Source organism: Peromyscus maniculatus, chromosome 6 (assembly GCF_049852395.1).
Source record: "Peromyscus maniculatus bairdii isolate BWxNUB_F1_BW_parent chromosome 6, HU_Pman_BW_mat_3.1, whole genome shotgun sequence".
Taxonomy (NCBI): Eukaryota; Metazoa; Chordata; class Mammalia; order Rodentia; family Cricetidae; genus Peromyscus; species Peromyscus maniculatus.
The window spans coordinates 70889711-70906762 of record NC_134857.1 but is presented as its reverse complement, the minus strand read 5'-3'; the positions used below and the strand labels follow the sequence as shown (position 1 = coordinate 70906762).

At 47.1% G+C, this 17052-nt stretch overlaps 1 protein-coding gene across 2 annotated transcripts in view; it reads left to right on the top strand.

Annotated features, from left to right (window-relative positions):
• Ints3 (integrator complex subunit 3) overlaps nucleotides 1–17052 on the top strand; it is a 60367-nt gene that overhangs the window by 21169 nt on the left and 22146 nt on the right. For both annotated transcript variants that reach the window (XM_076574481.1, XM_006976253.4), the window contains 4 exons: nucleotides 5197–5280; nucleotides 8002–8085; nucleotides 15943–16056; nucleotides 16316–16400. In XM_076574481.1, coding sequence (XP_076430596.1) covers nucleotides 5212–5280; nucleotides 8002–8085; nucleotides 15943–16056; nucleotides 16316–16400 — 352 coding nt within the window. In that variant the 5' untranslated portion in view covers nucleotides 5197–5211. The remainder of the gene's footprint in view (nucleotides 1–5196; nucleotides 5281–8001; nucleotides 8086–15942; nucleotides 16057–16315; nucleotides 16401–17052) is intronic.

Genomic DNA, 17052 nt, shown 5'->3' with positions numbered 1-17052 from the left:
TGGATGAGGATGGAGTGTGGTTACCTGCTGCCAAGCATGACACCTGGTGGTGGAAGATTCCCGACGCCCATGAGTTGTCCTCTGCTGCACACTGTGTGCACACACACACACACACACACACACACACACAAGTAAGTGAATGTAATTCATTCAGTTTACAACAGAGAAGTGGCGGGAGATTGGAGAGCCAGGCCTTCAAGGGTTGGATTTGTGCGGTTGCTGAGCTTCACAGATTGGATGGGTTCTAATCAGCTGAGACTGTGCAGAGTGCAAGTTTGTGATGCAGGGGTTATCTGTTTGTTTGTTTGCTTGCTTGCTTGGTTTTTTCCAGATAAAACCAGGGTTTGCAGAGGCTAATAACTCATCCAGGATGAGCCTGGGCCCGGCCAGCGAGGACCAGTTCCAGCCATGCTTGCTTCCAGGTGGCTTCTGTTGCCTGCGCTGCTTGGCCTCCCTCTGGCGATTCAGCGGACATGCTTTCTTTGATGTAGGCAGTGTGTAGAGTTTGAGGATGCCGCTTACTCACCTTTCCCCTTCACGCTGAAGCTGCCGGTTAACCTAGGCTGGATACAGGGTGCCAGCAAAACCTGACCGTTGGGATAGGTCACTCTCCAGTCCCTGGTGACTGTCTTTAGTAGAAAGGAAGGGACAAGGTTTTAAAAGAGAGAAAGAAACCCAGCCTCAGGTTTTTCTTGCCACGCTTTTTTTATGCAGGAGCTGAAGTAGGTGATAATGGCTCCCAGAGCTCACAGGTCTTGAGGGCTGCAGCCCAGCTTTCATGTGATGGCCCAGCTGCTCTTCACAAGTATCACTTGCTATTTATTGAGGCTGAACATGCTCATCTGCCCCAATTTGAAGCTAGGCCTGCTGTTGGAGGTAAAGTTGTAAATGTCACCCCCAAGCAGCTTTAGGGTGGTTTTAGTAAGATCTGCCCCAATTTGAAGCTAGGCCTGCTGTTGGAGGTAAAGTTGTAAATGTCACCCCCAAGCAGCTTTAGGGTGGTTTTAGTAAGATCTGCCCCAATTTGAAGCTAGGCCTGCTGTTGGAGGTAAAGTTGTAAATGTCACCCCCAAGCAGCTTTAGGGTGGTTTTAGTAAGATTTTGGACCTATCAGAGCCTCTTTTAGAAACACAAATCTACCCTTTGCTACCTTAAACTTTTATTTTTATTTTTATTTTTTTTTTAAGATTTATTATTATTGCTGGGCGTGGTGATAAACGCTGTTAATCCCAGCACTCAGGAGGCAGAGACAAGTGGATCTCTGAGTCTCTGAGTTCAAGGCCAACCTTGTCTACATAGTTCTGGACAGCCAGGACCACACAGAGAAACCCTCTGTAACGAAATAAAAGCAACAAAAAAAGATATATTTTTCTTACTATTATTATATTGTTTTGTTTTTGAGACAGGGTCTCACTTTATTTTTATTTTATGTGTATGAGTGTTGGTGGCTGTCTGCGCTGTGGAGATGCTGGGAACGGAACCTGCATCCTCAGCAGGAGCAGCCATCTGCTAAACTGCGGAGCCAGCTCCTCAGTCCCGTCACGTTGGGCTCCTCTCAGGATGGACATGGATGACGGTCAAAGGAGAAGCATGTTCGTATTTTCTCCTCACACCTTCCTCACTGTACTTACTTGTCACTGCCTCTGAACGTTGCCAGCAGGATAGACATCATCATTATTGTGGTTTTTCTTTGCAGTACCAGAGCCCAAAGTCTCAGATATGTTAGGGTAGTTGGTTGGTTGGTTTTGGTTTTTCTTTTTCTTTTTTTTTCCCCCGAGACAGGGTTTCTCTGTGTAGCTTTGCACCTTTCCTGGAAGTCACTTTGTAGTCCAGGCTGGCCTCGAACTCACAGAGATCCACCTGCTTCTGCCTCCCGAGTGCTGGGATCAAAGGCGTACGCCACCACCGCCCGGGGGGGGGGGGGGGTTGGTTTTTCGAGACAGGGTTTCTCTGAGTAAAAGCTCTGGCTGTCCTGGAACTTGCTGTGTAGACCAGGCTGGCCTTGAACTCACAGCGATCTGCCTGGCTCTGCCTCCTAAGTGCTGGGATTAAAGGTGTGTGCCACCACCATCCAGCTGTTAGAGTTTTTTGTTTTCAGTTTGTGTTCTATTTGGTGTTGTGAGACAGGGTCTCACATAACTCAGGCCTATCTTGAGCTGCCTTTGTAGCCAGCGATGACCTTGCATTCCTGATCCTCCTGCCTCAAGTACAATTCCAAATGCTGAGATTATAGTGTGCATCACTGTGCCCATATGTCTTTTTGTTTGTTTGTTTCTACATTGTTGTTATTAGTGTTTGTCTTCCTGCATAGTCTGACTTTGGTGGTCCGGCTGGCCTAGAATTTACAGCAATCCTCCTGCCTTCGTCCTGAGTGTTGGGATAACGCGTCACCACCATACCCAGCTCCATCCCATCTGCTGCACATACTAGTCTCACTACTGAGCCATATTGCCAGCCCCCTCTAAATACTGAGATGAGGTCTTGCCAAGGTGCCTGGGTTGGTGTTGGATTTTTGATTCTTTTATCTCTGTCTTACAGGAGCTAGGATTGTAGCCATACACAAACCATGACTTCACCAAGATGGTTTTCTTTTCTTTTCTTTTTTTTTTTTTGAGACGGAGTTTCTCTGTGTACCTCCTGGCTGCCCAGAACTTGATCTGTATACCAGGCTGGCTTCAAACTCAGAGATCCCACCAGCCTCTGCTCCCAAAGTTCCAGCAAGATGTATTTTGGGCCGGGCGTTGGTGGCGCACGCCTTTAATCCCAGCACTCGGGAGGCAGAGCCAGGTGGATCGCTGTGAGTTCGAGGCCAGCCTGGGCTACCAAGTGAGCTCCAGGAAAGGCGCAAAACTACGCAGAGAAACCCTGTCTCGAAAAACCAAAAAAAAAAAAAAAAAAAAAAAAAAAAAGATGTATTTTGTTAGCTTGTGATATTGAGTAAAAATAAACAAGTCTGCCCCTTTTCTGATTTTGCCAGCCTCATTATCACTGGGAATTGGTTTTTCCTTAACCCAATTAAAATTTTGGGTTAGCCTCAGGCTAAAGTTTTAGAAGTTGTAGGGTAGTTCAGGTGTTGGTACAAAGTGACTGTCTGGCTAGACATATAGCGTGCTTTGTCGGTATCTTAGCAATATGTAGTAATAAATGCTTCTTCAGGATGGGGACCCTCCAGTGACTCCTTAAAATACTAAGCACATGCCAGGTTATGGTGCCCTTTGAAACTAGAGTGGCTATCCTTGTTTAACTAAAGGCAGTGGCAGGTTTAAATTTCTCTATGTAGCTCTGGCTGTCCTAGAACTAACTCTGTAGACAGACTGGCCTTGAACTCACAGAGATCTGTCAGCCTCTTGTCTCCTGAGTACTAGAATTAAAGGCATGTACCACCACTGCCTGGCTAACAGCCAGTGTTCTTCTTATTTTTTTATTTTTATGTGCATTGATGTTTTTGCCTGTGTAAGGGTGCCAGGTCCGCTGGAACTGTAGTTATAGCCAGTTGTGAGCCATCATGTGGTTGCTGGGAATTGAACCCAGGTCCTCTGGAAGAGCAGTCAGTGCTCCTAACTGAGCCGTCTCTCCTACATGGGTGTTTTGTCTTTACATATGTCTGTGCACCGCTTGCATGTCTGATGCTGGTAGATGCCAGACGAGGGCATTGAATCTTCTGGAACTGGAAGTAGAGACAGTTGAGAGTCACCATGTACGTGGTGAAAGTCCAACCTGGGTCTTCTGCAAGAGCAACAAGTGTTCTTAACTGCTGAGCCAGCTCTCTCTCCCCCCTGTATACTTTTTTTTAGTTTTTTTGTTTGTTTGTTTTTGTTTTTTTAGTTTCCTGAGACAAGGTTTCTCTGTGTATTCCTGGCTGTCCTGGAACTAGCTCTGTAGACCAGGTTGGCCTCAAACTCATTGCTTTTTAATTTTAACATGAAAAACATAATAGTAATTCCTTGATTTACTCAGTACACCTTATCTAACTTTCTTTTCTTCCTTTTTGTTTTGAGACAGTATCCCATTATGTAGCCTTTGGCTGTCCTGGAAGTCATTACATAGACTAGGATGGCCTTGAACTCACAGAGATCTACCTACCTTTGCCTCCTGAGAACTGGAATTAAAGCACGCAAATCATTGATTGTATCTCATTTTCCTTTTATAAAGTTGGCTTGCTTGTCAGAAATGAAAGCAAGATCTATACCTTATGTTTGACTGTTAAGATTCTTAGTTTTTAAAATGTGTAGCCCAGGCTGGCCTTGAACTCGTGATCCTCCTGCCTCCGCCTCCTTCAGCAAATTCTACTGGTGTGCGCCACCTGCCGGCGTCGGTGGCGCACACCTTTAATCCCAGCACTCAGGAGGCAGAGCCAGGCGGATCTCTGTTAGTTCGAGGCCAGCCTGGGCTACCAAGTGAGCTCCAGGAAAGGCGCAAAGCTACGCAGAGAAACCCTGTCTTGGAAAAAAAAAAAAAAAAGATTCTTAGTTTTTTAGTGACTTCATATTTAAAATCTAAAGAAAAATTATACAAAATTTCGCTATGCAGCCCAGGCTGATCTTGAACTCAGAATTCCCCTGCCTCAGCTTCTTGAGTACCCAAATAACAGGTATGCACCTTCATGTTTGTCCACGTATTTTTGGGCAGACTCTGACCATACCGTATTACCTACATTGTTCTTAACTCCTGAGCTCAGATAATCGATTTCCCAGTTATCTGGGACTACAGCATGTGCCACTACATCGGACTTTCCTAATCTTAGAGGAACTTGCTTACTGTGGCTCTGGTGACGTCCTGCAGGCTGTCCTCCGTTTGTTAATTTCCTGTGACGGTAGTCAGCATTGTGAGTCTTAGGACTTTGCCCTTCCCGAAGGTGTTACCTACAAGCTGCCGCACACATGGGTGATGTTGTCCAAAGTCAGCTGCTCCTGCGCTGCCCCTGCCACATTTGTCAGTGGCCCTTCTACTGGCAGAGTTTCTTCTTTCTCTTTCTCTTTTAAGCATAGTCACAGGGTGACCAAGCTTGAAGCTTTAAAATGTCTTTGGGCCGGGCTGCGGTGGCCCAGAGGCAGAGCCAGGCGGATCTCAGGCAGCAAAACTACACAGAGAAACCCTGCCCCAAAAACAAAAAGCAAAAACAAATGTTTTGGGGCCCAAAGCACTTCATAGATAGTGTTATGACGCACTCCCCATGTGTTCCCATCTCTCCCCCAGAGGCTGGAAAGATGCATGAGTATTGTGACATCGATGACGACTGGTGTCTCTGAGCGAGAAGCCAACGATGCCCTCAACGCGTATGTAAGTACCCTGTCCTCCTTACATCCGTTCTACTTGGGGAAGCGCTGAGAAGCAGACAGGAAGGGGGAAAGATGGTGGTGGTGGCCAGGACTTAAGGGACTGAGTTCACATCTTGGTTCCTTAAATGAGCTTTTACTCTCTCCCTAGTAGAGTCTATTTCTTGGAGCCTTTATTCTGAGACCCCATCTTAGCATATGATATATACTGGCCCTTGAAATTAGTATAGAATCCAGGCTAGCACCATACTCAAGGTCCTTCTGCCTCAGCCTCCCAAGTGCTGTGATCACAAGCTTGTGCCATCTTGCCTGACTTACATAACAACTTAAAAGCTCAGTTGTTGGCCGGCCAGGTGGCTCAGTAGGTCAAGGGCTTTGCACGCAGCCCCCACAGCCTTGAGTTCTCATTCCTGGATTCCATAGGACAGCAAGAGAGAACTGACTCCCAAGAATTGTCCTCTGATTTTCTTTGACAATTTATAAAAAACTTATTTCTTTAGACTTGGTCTTAGCCCTAGCTGACCTGGAACTTGATGTATAGATTGTGCTGGCTGAACTTACAGAGATCAGCTTGTGTCTGTTTCTCAAGTGCTGGAATTAAAGGCATGTGCCACCCCCACCTCCCCCCCCCAAAAAAAAAGCCAGGCAGTGGCAGTGCACTCCTTTAATCCCAGCACTCGGGAGGCAGAGGCAAGAGGATCTCTGTGAGTTAGAGGCCAGAACTCACAGAATGTGTTCCAGGACAGCCAGGACTACAGAGAGACGCTGCCTGTCTCCAAAAACCAAAAAAAAAAGGGGGGGGGGCAGGTGCCATCATACCTGGCAAAAAAATGTTTCCAAGATTGAAAAAAATATATAAACACATGAGACCAACAATATGGCTCAACAGATAGTGATTCCTGCTGTGGAGTGTGACAGCTTGTTTGTTCCCTGGGACCACGTGGTGGAAGGTGAGAAGTCACTCTAGCAAGTTACCCTCTGACCTCCACATGAACGTCATGTATATGCGCACACTCAACACACGTACTGAAGTTTCTTCTGTTGTTTGTTTTTCAAGACAGGGTTTCTCCGTGTAGTTTTGGTCCCTGTCCTGGATCTTGCTCTTTAGACCAGGCTGACCTGGAACTCACAGAGATCCACCTGCCTCTGCCTCCCGAGTGCTGGGATTAAAAACCTGTGCTTCCACTGCCCGGCCCATACTAAAGTTTTTTTTTTTTTTTTTTTTTTTTTTTTTTTAAGATTTATTTATTTATTATGTAAGCAGAAGTGGGTGCCAGATCTCATTACAGATGGTTGTGAGCCACCATGTGGTTGCTGGGAATTGAACTCAGGACCTCTGGAAGAGCAGTCGGTGCTCTTAACCTCTAAGCCATTTCTCCAGCCCTCCCATACTAAAGTTTTTAAAGAAAAAAAATGCTTGTTTTATAGTTTCTTTGCAAATCATTCTTACATACATTTTATCTTTTACCTGTTAATCTGTGCAGTTAAAATAATTTTAGATAGCACACGTAAGAAATTTATATGAGGCTGGGCAGTGGTGGCGCACACCTTTAATCCCAGCACTGAGGAGGTAGAGGCAGGTGGATCTCTGTGAGTTTGAGGCCTGCCTGGTCTGCAGAGTGAGTTCCAGGAAGGCACCAAAGCTACACAGAAAAACCCTGTCATGGGGGTGGCGGGGGAGGGGGGGACATTTATATGATAGCAATTGACAAGATGGCTCAGTGGGTAAGGGTTTCTGCCTCCGAGCTTGACTGTCTGAGTTCAGTCCCTGAGACCCACACGGAAGAAGGGGAACCCACTCCTACAAGTTGCCCTGTGAGCTCCATAGTCACATTGTGACATTGTGCGTGCACATACACACCACAGACATGAATGAATGAATGAGAGAATTGAGGTAATGTGCTTAGGTTGACGGCTCACAGTCAGTAAAGTGCCTTCTGAACAAGCGTGGCGATCCCTGCGTGGGTCCTGGGTAATGCATGTGACCCTAGCCTGGGAATGAAGGGTGGTGGGAACAGTTGGCTCCCTGAAGCTCGTTGGCTGACCAGCTTAGCCAAATCTATGAGCTTCAGACTTAGTGAGAAGCCCTATTTCAAAAGGTAAAGGTGGAGATTGAGGAAGACACCCGTCAGCTACCTCGGGCCTCCTTGAACATATGCATACAAGACACACATGTATTATCCACACATACAATACCATATACATCTTAGGTAATACTAAAAAAAAATTAAATAATGAAATATGTGTGAAAATCCTGTAGTGAATCCTGTTATTTAGTATGTTAACTGAAAAAGTAGTCTGACGTAAAGAATAGTTAGAATGAGAAGACTCTCAGAGTGAGTGCTTAGGTACCACTCACAAATGACCAGGTGTCATCATCGCTGTGCTGAAGTCCCCGGGGTTCTGTGGTTGCCTGTGGCCGTGACTGGAGCAGATGTGTCTCCACTGCAGGGTTTCCGCAGCTCCTCTGCTGTTCCCACTTGAAGGAAGCACTCTTGTATTTTCTGGCTCTAGCTTCAGGTGGTCAGAGGAAGCAGTAAAATTTCCCCTTTCCTTATCTCCTGAAATAGGTGCCTCATTCCTTTTAAGAGAAGGATACCATCATATTTGAGAGTTGATTTTCTCCATTCAATGTTACTCAAGAGTCCCAAGAATTCTAGGAGAAACTGTGCTTGCACTTGCTACATGTAAGTGACAACTTCGTTTTTTTCCTCTGACCTTCCAGGTGTGCAAAGGCCCCCCCCAGCATGAAGAGATCTGCCTAGGCCTGTTTACTCTTGTCCTCACTGAACCCGCCCAAGCCCAGAAGGTAAGGCGACTTCTTCCCTGGGTCCTTATAAATCTATGGGACCTTTACCCTTTAACTGAAGTGGCGTCACACTCTTGACAAGAGCTGAATCACCTTGTCCTCCAGATGTGATCTCAAGTCCCTTCTTTTTTTTTTTTTTTTTCTCGAGACAGGGTTTCTCTGTGTAGCTTTGTGCCTTTCCTAGATCTCACTCTGTAGACCAGGCTGGCCTCGAACGAACTCACAGAGATCCGCCTGACTCTGCCTCCTGAGTGCTGGGATTAAAGGCGTGCGCCACCACCGCCACCGCCGCCGTTGCTGCCACCGCCGCCGCCAGGCTTCAAGTCCCTTCTTACTCTGAGTGAATTCATTAGTCTCTGGCTGGAGTCCTTCCTAACTCCAGGTTATCTAAAGCTGAAAGGCACGTAAAAGCAGTTAGGAGAATAAGAATAACATGAATGTTAAGTTTCAGGTGTAAGACACGAAGCTCAAAGGTTGGCATTTAATTTGGGGGATGGAAGAAGATAAAGGACAGCCAAGCCCGTGAGAGCTCTTACCCAGAAGAACAGACAGAAAACAGCCTTAAAATTGTAGCATGTAACCTTTAGATTAAATAACTTAATGTAATGATTAAGAAAACACCAGAGCACAGTGGAGCCTGACTTCCTAATGAGTATTGCCGGAAACCAGCCTGGCCTTTTCATAGACAGAAGAGGCTCCGCCAAGGCTCAGGACCAGCGGGATAGTTTCTCTGGATTCTGTTCTTTTTATAAATTAAGTCTTCTCTTTCTCCAGAGAGCTCCTTTCCAGCAACTTTGTATCTTTTGAGTCTGGGCATAACGGTTCAGGTTGGACTCCGGCTGGACCCCAGTGACAGATGTGAAGAGTGAGGGGACTGGTTCTTGGCCCTTCCTGAGCACAGCTGGCGTGGAGGGAATTAGACGCGCCGTTGGCCTGCTGTAGTACTCTGCTCTATCCGTTGATCTGTTTCGTTTCGTGTGTCCGAACCCTGTGAGGCTTCTGTAGCTTTCTCCCTCTAGACTGCAGCTCCTCCACAAGGTACCTGGGAACCTAGCCATGTTGCCACTTGTTCAGGGATAACCAAAGGAGTCTCATTCTAAGGGATACAGACAGGGTGCTCCTGGTACCCGGCAGAGATGCTTGTATCAGTGAAGCATGTGTGGATGTGGGGACCTGCTGTGTTCATACTTCTCTGATGCCAGCTGGTGCCTGTGAAGATGAAGGACTGGACGGTAGTTCTTCACGTGGTCTTGCTTCCCCAGGAGAAAGACCAGTCATTTTGAACTTCGTTAGGTAGAATTCCATCTGTGCTTTTCCCCTTTCTCTTCTTTCTCCTTTTGAGACATGTTCCAGGCCGACCTAGAGCTCCTCCCCTCGGCCTCTCACACACGGGGTTTTCATCTCAGTGAATGTGTCACCCGGATTTTTAGAGATAAATGGATGACATTGGTGTGGTGGTGCCAAGCAGTAATAGGAGCTCCCCTGCTTTTAAAGACCTTGCTGGCAAAGATGAAGGTGGATAAGTGAGGGCTGTGATTTGATTTCCTCTAGTATGTATTTTTATAGGTATTGTAATTAAAATCGGATTTAAGGGCCAGTGAGATGGCTCAGCTGGCAGATGTACTTGCCACATAAGCCTGATGACCTGAGTTTGAGTTTGATCCTCTGACCTATAGTAGAGGGAGGGGACAGTCTCCCAAAAGGTGTCCAGTTCATTCATTCTCCCCCCTCCTTACACACACACACACACACACACACACACACACACACACACACACACACAACATAAAATTTTTAAAAAATCTGATTGGATGTAGCTCAGTGTTAGTGCTGTGTAGCAGTGTGAGGCCCTGGGTTTGAGCCCCAGTTCCCGCTACCCCAACTAAACTGGGCATGGTGATACATGCCTGTAAGATCAGTAGTTGGGAAGTTAAGATAGAAGGATTGCCCTGAGTTCAAGGCCAGTTAGAGCTACATACCAACTACCAAGCCAGTAAGTTAAATAAATAAGTAGATTTTTAGAAATAAAAAATGGGTGGGCCGGGCAGTGGTTTAGTCCCAGCACTTGGGAAGCAGAGCCAGGCAGATCTCTGTGAGTTCGAGGCCAGCCTGGTCTACAGAGATCTAGTGAGATCCAGGACAGGCACCAAAAACCAAAAACAGAGGAACCCTGTCTCAAAAAAACAACAAAAAAACAAACAAAAAAATGGCTGAGCAGTGGTGGCGCACGCCTTTAATCCTAGTGCTCAGGAGGCAGAGGCAGGCGGATCTCTGTGAGTTCGAGGCCAGCCTGGGCTACAGAGCTAGTTCCAGGACAGCTAGGGCTGCACAGAGAAACCCTGTCTCACATCAAACAAACAAACAAACAAATAAATAAATAATAAAATAAAATAAAAATTGGCTGGAGAGATGGCTCAATGGTTAAGAGCATACACTGCTCTTACCAAAGACCCAGCTTCAGTTCCCAGAATCCATATCACAGCTCACAACTGCCTGCAACTCCAGTTCCAGGGGATCTGACACCCTCATTGGCCTCCAAGGCATGGCACACACATGGTGTACATAAACTTGTACAGGCAAACACACATACAAATAACAAAATAAGCTCCAGGCCAGCCTGCATTACAACATAAGACCTTACCTATAACAAACAAACAAAACAATAAGGTGGAAGTCATCTCAGTGCAGATTAGCCTCGCCTTCTGGGAAAGGTGAGGTCTGAGTCTGCCAGGGTCAATCAGTGAGCTTCTGGGAGGGGAGCAGGCTGTGACCGCTGTCTCCCTTCTCTTGCCCGGCTTGGTGAGAGGCCACAGGTTCTGCAGCGTCGGTGTATGTTGTGCCATGAGTGTGGCCCCCGGAGTCTAGTGAGGACTGGAGTTTTCTCCTTGTTTGCAGGGTGGCAGGCCCGTGCTCCCAAGGGAGCTGAACCATCTTGTTTTGGGTTTCATAACTGACGGCAGCTGCACAGGTTCATGTCCATGTGCTGAAGGTGTCTAAGTAAATCCGCTACCTGCGGGTGCCTAGGTCAGACCTCTTTAGGCAAGCACGATACAGTAGTCTTAGATGAGGGAGGACCTGTCAGTAGTGAGTCATTTGGACACTTGAGCCGGGTCAGACTGGCGGAAGAATTAGTGGCAAGTCTGCCCAGTTCTTGACCCTTCTCTGCTTCGGGCAGAAGTTCCTGGCAGGAGCTGCTGACAAGGACGGGTCTTAATGTGTTGTCTTAGAGTTTAGCTTAAGCAAGAAGACTGTTTTCTAGGGTTTTTTTTTGGGGGGGGGGGGTAATTTTGCCTTTGCACAGAAATCCAGGGTAGATTTAAGGTTTACTTGTTCCTGGGTCTTGTAGGCATAGAGTTATGAAGCATGGATGATAAAGATAGTTGTGGAAACTGAGTCAAGAATCTTGGGTGGGAAGAGTAAGTTGGGAGCTTCTGAGGCCTGGACGGTGGTAAGCAAGCTCAGGAGTTAGGATCAGCTCTTAGGAACTTGTCAGTGGATGGGTAGGTGGGTGAAACAGATGAGCTAGAGATGTTGCAGGTAAGGGACCCGAAAGATGGCTCAGCAGCCAAACTCGTTTGTTTGTAAACCTGGTGACTGAGTTTGGTCCCCAGATCAAAGGGAGAAGAACTCCGGAAAGTTGTCTTCTCATGTGCCTGTAGCATGTGCATGCACAGCACGGTGTATGCACAGCGATAGTAATTTTAAAAAGAGAATGCAGATAAGGCATTGATGGAGAGTACAGTAGGCATGGCTGAACTTCATCCCAGTTACGCCTCCCTCTGGCAACTCTTAGATGGATGCTTTATACCTTTTGAGTTTATTTATCTGGGGTCTGAGCTAAGTATCTGGAGTAAGGGCTGATGTGATGAACGGAGGCTAAGCTGGGATCTCACCTCTGCAGGTTCTTCATCAATGAAAAACGTTAACTGGAAAAACCCTGGCATCCGAAAAACCCTGGCATCCGTGCCCAAGTCCCTCTCCCTCAGATGTTCCTAGACTCATTCCTAGGCTTTGGTCTAGGCTCTCATTGCGGGTGGTCTGGGGAAGGCTGGAGCTGCTGGGTCACTGTCCTCGGCAGGGCCAGGCTGACGCTGCCTCTCTCTCTACCACCCTGTCCTTTTTCTTTTGTCTGAGATCGCTGCTCTTGTGTGTTTTGTTTTGTTTTCGTTTTTCTTCCCATCTGCTTCTCTTCCAAAGCAGTCAGCAAGCTGGCACAGAGGTTCCGACAGCTGGCAGCGTAGGGCACATGGTACTGTGGGTACCCAGCTGCCATGTTATCAGCGGTTACAACCGATAAAGATCCCTGGTGGAAGGTGGAATTAGGCAGACAGTATCACGGCTCTTCGTCTGGCCTCATACCTCCTGAAAAATTGGCCCTCCTTCCCTGTCCTGAGTCTGGGCTATGTTTCTGGTATTCTCCTTTCGTTTGAGCAGACAAGGCTCTGATGTGGTTAGCTCAGCACGGGTTTTTCTTTCTCCCTCTCCCTCCCGTTTCTTTAGGACATTCAGTGACTTACCTGTGAGGAGTCTCCAGAATGTACTCTTCCACTTTGATAACCAGTATGTCAGCAGAACTGGGCCGCCTGTCTTGTGCTCACTCCCTTGTGGTTTTTGTTCTTAATCTCTCAACAGTCTACCCCCTAGATAGAGTCAGGATAAATTCTCCTTTGGGTATGAGAAATTTGTGGCACATGAAGAATCTCTGTTGATATTTTTTTCATCAGAGCAGTTAGACTTGAGGGCAGAAGAGGCGGGGAGAATGATGAGAACAAATCTTGTTAGAGCCCCCATCCCACTAAGGCCAAAGAGCTGTTGGTAGTGAGGACCACACTTGGAACGCTTAGGGTGGGTGAGTTTGCAAATGGAGTACCTTCAGGCTGTCGTAATTCTCCCCTCCATCTCTGGCGGTCTTGTCTCCTTTAGTTAGTTTTCATATTTGTTTTTGAGGTGGTTAAGCATAGTATTTGAAATTAGATTGCCTGGATTTGTCTGTCTGTTTTGTGATGAGATCTCATGCTGTAGCTGGGATTATAGATATGATCACTGCCTGGGTTTAATGCTGGTTTTCCCCAAACTCTTGTCTCCTCTCCCCTGTCCTGTTCTGTCCTGTCTGTCCTGCCCTGTCCTGCCCTCCCCTCCTCTCCCCTCCTCCCCTCCCCCCTCCCCCCTCCCTCTTCCTGTGGCTACTTCCTCACCTGTACAAAGACAATAACTAGCATCTGTTTCAAAGGGGTTTAGATTTACCCAGTGCAGTAACATAGACAAAGTTCACGCTGCCGTCGGTGAGTGTTGGCTATTACTATTGTTGCTCATTTTTTCTTCAATTTTTTTTTTGATTATTTGTCCTCTCCTCCAACTCCTCCCCTCCCCATCCCCCTCCCCACCTAACTTTTTGTGTTCTCTCTCTATTTTGTTTGTTGTTTGTTGGTTTGGTTTGGTTTGGTTTTGAGGCAGGGTTTCTGTGAAACAGTCCTGGGATTAAAGTCATGTGACACCACCATCCAGCACTCTTGCCCCAGCTCTCTCTCTAAAACAAAAACAAAACTACAGAAATGATGGCTGGGCATGGTGTCACATGACTAATCCCAACCCTTGGGAGGCAAAGGCAGGGGGATCTCTGTGAGTTCCAGCACAGCCAGGACTATGGAGAGAGATCCTATCTCAAAAAAACTGCCACAAACATACAAATAAAAACCCATACACACAATGAAAATCAAAACAAACAAACAAACAAAATCACTAAGATAAAAAGCATCCAAACAAAAAGAAACAAAAAGCCCTCATAAAAAAGGCATGGAATCTGCTTTTGGTTTTGGTTTTGGTTTTTTTGTTTTTCGAGACAGGGTTTCTCTGTGTAGCCCTGACTGTCCTAGAACTCGCTCTGTAGCCCAGGCTGGCCTCGAACTCAGAGATCTTCTTTCCTCTGCCTCCCGGGTGCTGGGACTAAAGGCGGGCACCACCATTGCAGGTGTGCAAATATCAGTGGTTAGGGTCCCGCCCTGTGTCGCGATCATGACGTCATTCTTTCTTTTCTCTCTCGCTCTCTGCCTCCTCCCTTCCTTTCTTTCTTGGCTGGGCCTCATGTGGCTCAGACTGCCCTCAGACTTACTGTGTAGTTGAGGATGGTCTTGAACTCCTGATTTTCCTTCCTGCCCAAGTGTTGAGAGGACAGGCAGGAATCTCCACACCCGACTTATTGTTAATCTTTTTTGGTGGTGGTGGGGGCTTTATTTTGTTTTTGTTTTTTTGAGACAGGGTTTCTCTGTGTAGCCCTGGCTGGCCTCGAACTCACTAAGATCCACCTGTCTCTGCCTCCCCAGTACTGGGATTAAAGGTGAGCGCCACCACCTGGTTTATTGTTCATCTGCCGTCTCTGCACCCAGCCTTCTGATGTTTCTGTCTAGCTCAGAAGCTCTCCACTGAAGTTTTGCCCTTTGGCTGGGACCCTGCCAGGATAGAACTCAGCAGGTGGGGGAGGCAGCTAATGAGCTTCCCTAAGGCCTGACCTCATTGATGGAGAGGCAGGGTAGGAAAAGCTCTAAGGGAAAGGGAAGCAGTGACTCAGAAGAAACTTATACACTTCCTCCACCCAGGGCTGAGGATGCTGCAGGGACCCCCCCCCTTTCAAAACTTGGCATTCAAGAGAAAAGTCTAATAAAGTTCATGTTTGGGGGTCGGCAAGCTGCCTGAGTGGGTAAAAGCCCTAGCCATACAAAGCCTGATAATTCCTCTGTCTCAGACAAGTTCAGAGTTCAGTCTCTGGGTTAAAAGTTTTGTTTTGTTTGTTTGCTTTTGTTTATTGCCCCTGAGACAAGGTTTCTCCATGTAGCCCGGACTGGCCTGGAACCTCTACCTCCTGTGTGCCAGAATTAAAGCTGTATACCACCAGGGCTGGAGAGATGGCTCAGTGGTTAAGAGCACTGGCTGCTCTTCCAGAGGACCTGGGTCCAATTCCCATCTGCCACATGGCAGCTCACAGCTGTGTTGTTCCGGTTCTGGGTGACCCTATACCCTCAGACATACATGTGAGCAAAACACCAGTGCATATAAAATAAAAATAAATCAGTCATTAAAAAAAATGTTGTGCGGCACCACGTCCGGCCTTGAGTGGCTGCACTAGCACATATCTGTAATCTCAGGAGGCTGAGACAGAAGGCTTGCCATACATAGTGAGTTCCAGGACAGCCTGAGCTACCATGTAAGGCTCTGTCTGAAACAAACAAGGAAGTGTTTGGTTTTGGTTTTAAGCAAGAGTCTCACTTTGTATCTCAGGCTGGCCTTGAACTTGTGATTCCCCTCCCTGAACCCCCAAATGCTGGGCTTTGGGCATGTGCCACTATATCAAGCTAAGAAAGTTCAACTTTATTTCTGTTTTTTTTTCCCAGACCCTCGTCCCTTAATATTCCCTCTGCTGCATCTGACTGGGTTACAGCAAGTCTACAAACCTCTGGGTTTCTTTTTGACTTTCACCCAAACCCATTTTCAGTGACCTTTCACTGGCAGATGAAACGCAGATGGCTCCCACCTGGGTTTGCTCAGCTTGTGGCATCAAACAGTGTGACACTTCCTGAAAAGGGAGGTTGGGGGACAGGGACAGGACCAGGAGCTGTGCCCAGCAGGCTTTCTTGCCTTATTAGAGAATCTTTTAGTCCTTTTCCCTAACCCAGGAGGCAGAGCGGAGGGCAGTTTTGGAATGGAGAAGCCGTGTAGAGGAAAGAGTCCAGAATGCAATGTGTTCTGTTGCCACTCAGTATCCCACTGTTGTTATTGAAGAGACTGGCTGGCTTGGGGTTGGCCGGGTGACTGTGGGGAAAAGGTCTTAGCTTGCTGGCTGCTCACAAGCCTTACTTCTCACAGTGTTACCGGGACTTGGCTCTGGTGAGTCGTGATGGTATGAACATTGTCCTGAACAAGATCAACCAGATACTCATGGAGAAGTATTTGAAGTTGCAAGATACCTGTCGTACTCAGGTAAGGCCAGAAAAAGAAAGAAGAGGAAGGCTGGAGTGTAACTCAGGGATAGAGCATGTGCTTAGCATGCACATGGAAGGGTTCAGTCTCCAGCCCCAAACAAGAAAAGAGCCGAGCTCAGTGGTATAGGCTGGAGGTGGGTCCTGAAGGGAGAGGGTGTGGGCTGCAGCTGTTACTGTGCACCTAAATTGTAGGTGACTCAGTTAGCCACTTTTTCAGACTCACATCGCTGCTCTGTATGTCTTTTCCTCTCCTGTAGTTGGTGTGGTTGGTTCGGGAACTGGTGAAGAGTGGCGTTCTGGGAGCTGACGGCGTTTGCATGACATTTATGAAGCAGATTGCAGGTAAGCTTGTTGGCAGGAGCGAAGAGGAAAGGGAAGGAAGGAGCCCAGAGATAAGCCTAGACAACGGAGGATGCTTAAGTACCTACGGAACTTGATGGATGGGGTCTTGGACCCTGATGTAGACATCTTCTGGCCACATACGTTGCAGGAAAAAAAATGGATTGAAAAATCACAGGGGGCTTATGAATCAATGAGTCTTGTCTTGATTTCATTTCTTTCCTGCTAAATTAAGACCTGACCAGGTGTTTGGCTCTATTAGCCAGTCACCACCCTGGAGTTAGGAGCTTCTAGATCAGGAAGGAGGCAGTGAGAAAGAAGGAAGCCATGTGCTCTCTGCCTTTCTGTTTTCCCTGGCTTCACCCCTGTTCTAAACACTGGCTCCCTAGTGATTTTGGCAACTGACGAGGGCCAGTCTGAGGGACAGTGTCACAGAATAGTCCCTGACATTTAGGGTTTTTTTTAATCTTGGCATCAATGACTTCTGTCTGAAATATTGACTATGGAAAGGTCTGCCCAAGCCATCTCTTCTGCTTTTGAGATCGCTTGTGTTTTGTTTTCCTGTTAAAAACAAGAAAGCAAACAAAGTATTAATGATAGATAAAAACGAGGCCAACCTGCAGCTCTGCTTCACCAATGCCCATTGGTGCCTGTC